The sequence below is a fragment of the Anneissia japonica genome, unplaced genomic scaffold (genome assembly GCF_011630105.1).
Source record: "Anneissia japonica isolate Jap-2015-1 unplaced genomic scaffold, ASM1163010v1 scaffold66849_len1158_cov128, whole genome shotgun sequence".
Lineage (NCBI taxonomy): Eukaryota > Metazoa > Echinodermata > Crinoidea > Comatulida > Comatulidae > Anneissia > Anneissia japonica.
The window spans coordinates 1-1,177 of record NW_022695430.1 but is presented as its reverse complement, the minus strand read 5'-3'; the positions used below and the strand labels follow the sequence as shown (position 1 = coordinate 1,177).

General features: G+C 44.0%; 1 protein-coding gene across 1 annotated transcript; it reads left to right on the top strand.

Moving 5' to 3' along the window:
• Window positions 1-42: 42 nt before the first annotated feature.
• On the top strand, window positions 43-1,170 carry LOC117101483 (the record flags this gene model as incomplete). The annotated part of the gene is made up of 1 exon (XM_033241454.1): window positions 43-1,170. A coding segment is annotated over exon 1 (1,128 nt), but the record flags the coding sequence as incomplete, so codon positions are not given.
• Window positions 1,171-1,177: the final 7 nt, after the last annotated feature.

Here is a 1,177-nt window from a genome sequence, read left to right as displayed (position 1 = left end):
AGGAATCTTTGTAAAGAAAATGGCTTTAGATTGACCAAGTGGATGAGTAATGAACGAGAGGTGATAGAGTCTATTCCCATCTGTGAAAGAGCCAAAAATGTAAAGGATGTTGACTTGACGATATTACCTACCGAAAGGACGTTGGGTGTTCTTTGGTCGGCTGAATCAGATGAGTTCAGATACAAGATTAATTTGACAACTAAGCCAACTACTAGAAGAGGGGTGTTATCTACGTTAAGCTCGATATATGATCCCCTAGGTTATGTCTTGCCTGCAATTCTCCAAGCAAAACAAATACTTCAGGAACTTTGTCGTAAGAAACTGGGTTGGGATGCACAGATACCTGAGGAAGAATCGGAGAGGTGGTCGAAATGGACATCGGAAGTCAGTGATCTGGAAAGATTCAGGATAAGCAGGTGTTTGAAACCGCATGGATTTGGAAGTCAAATCTCCGCACAGATGCACCATTTCTCGGACGCCAGTGAGCTCGGTTATGGAACGGCATCGTACATCAGGTTTTTGAACAAAAATGGTGATGTTCATTGTCGGCTAATTCTTGCAAAGTCAAGAGTTGCTCGGTTAAAAATTGCTACAATTCCCAGAATGGAACTCACTGCTGCTGCTGTAGCAGTCAGAGTAGATGCCATGTTGCGAAGAGAGCTTCAGATGCCAGTTATTGAGTCACGATTTTGGACGGATAGTACCACGGTGTTGAGTTACATTAAAAGTGACAAGGCTAGATTTCATACATTTGTTGCTAACCGTGTAGACCTTATTAGAGAAGCTTCTGCGCCAAGTCAATGGGGGCACGTAAGGACTGCATGTAATCCCGCAGATGTTTGCTCTAGAGGAACGTCGGTGAAGGCGTTTCTGGACAGCGAAAAATGGATTAAAGGTCCAAAATTCCTGTGGCGGGACGAGAGTGAATGGTATGAGAAAGACATAGGACAGTTTACCTTGAAGAATACTGATCCAGAACTGAAATGCGTCCTGGCTACAGAAGTTAAACCCGTTGATCCCTTAAGCCGAGCAATAGAGCGTTGCTCGTCATGGAGCAAGCTAAAAAGGTCCACTGCCTGGATCATGGTGGGAATGCAAAACTTGCAAATGCGTGTTGCTGTTCGCAAGGGAAGATTATCAGAAGGGCAGAAACAGCATGAAAATCTATCAGTTCAAG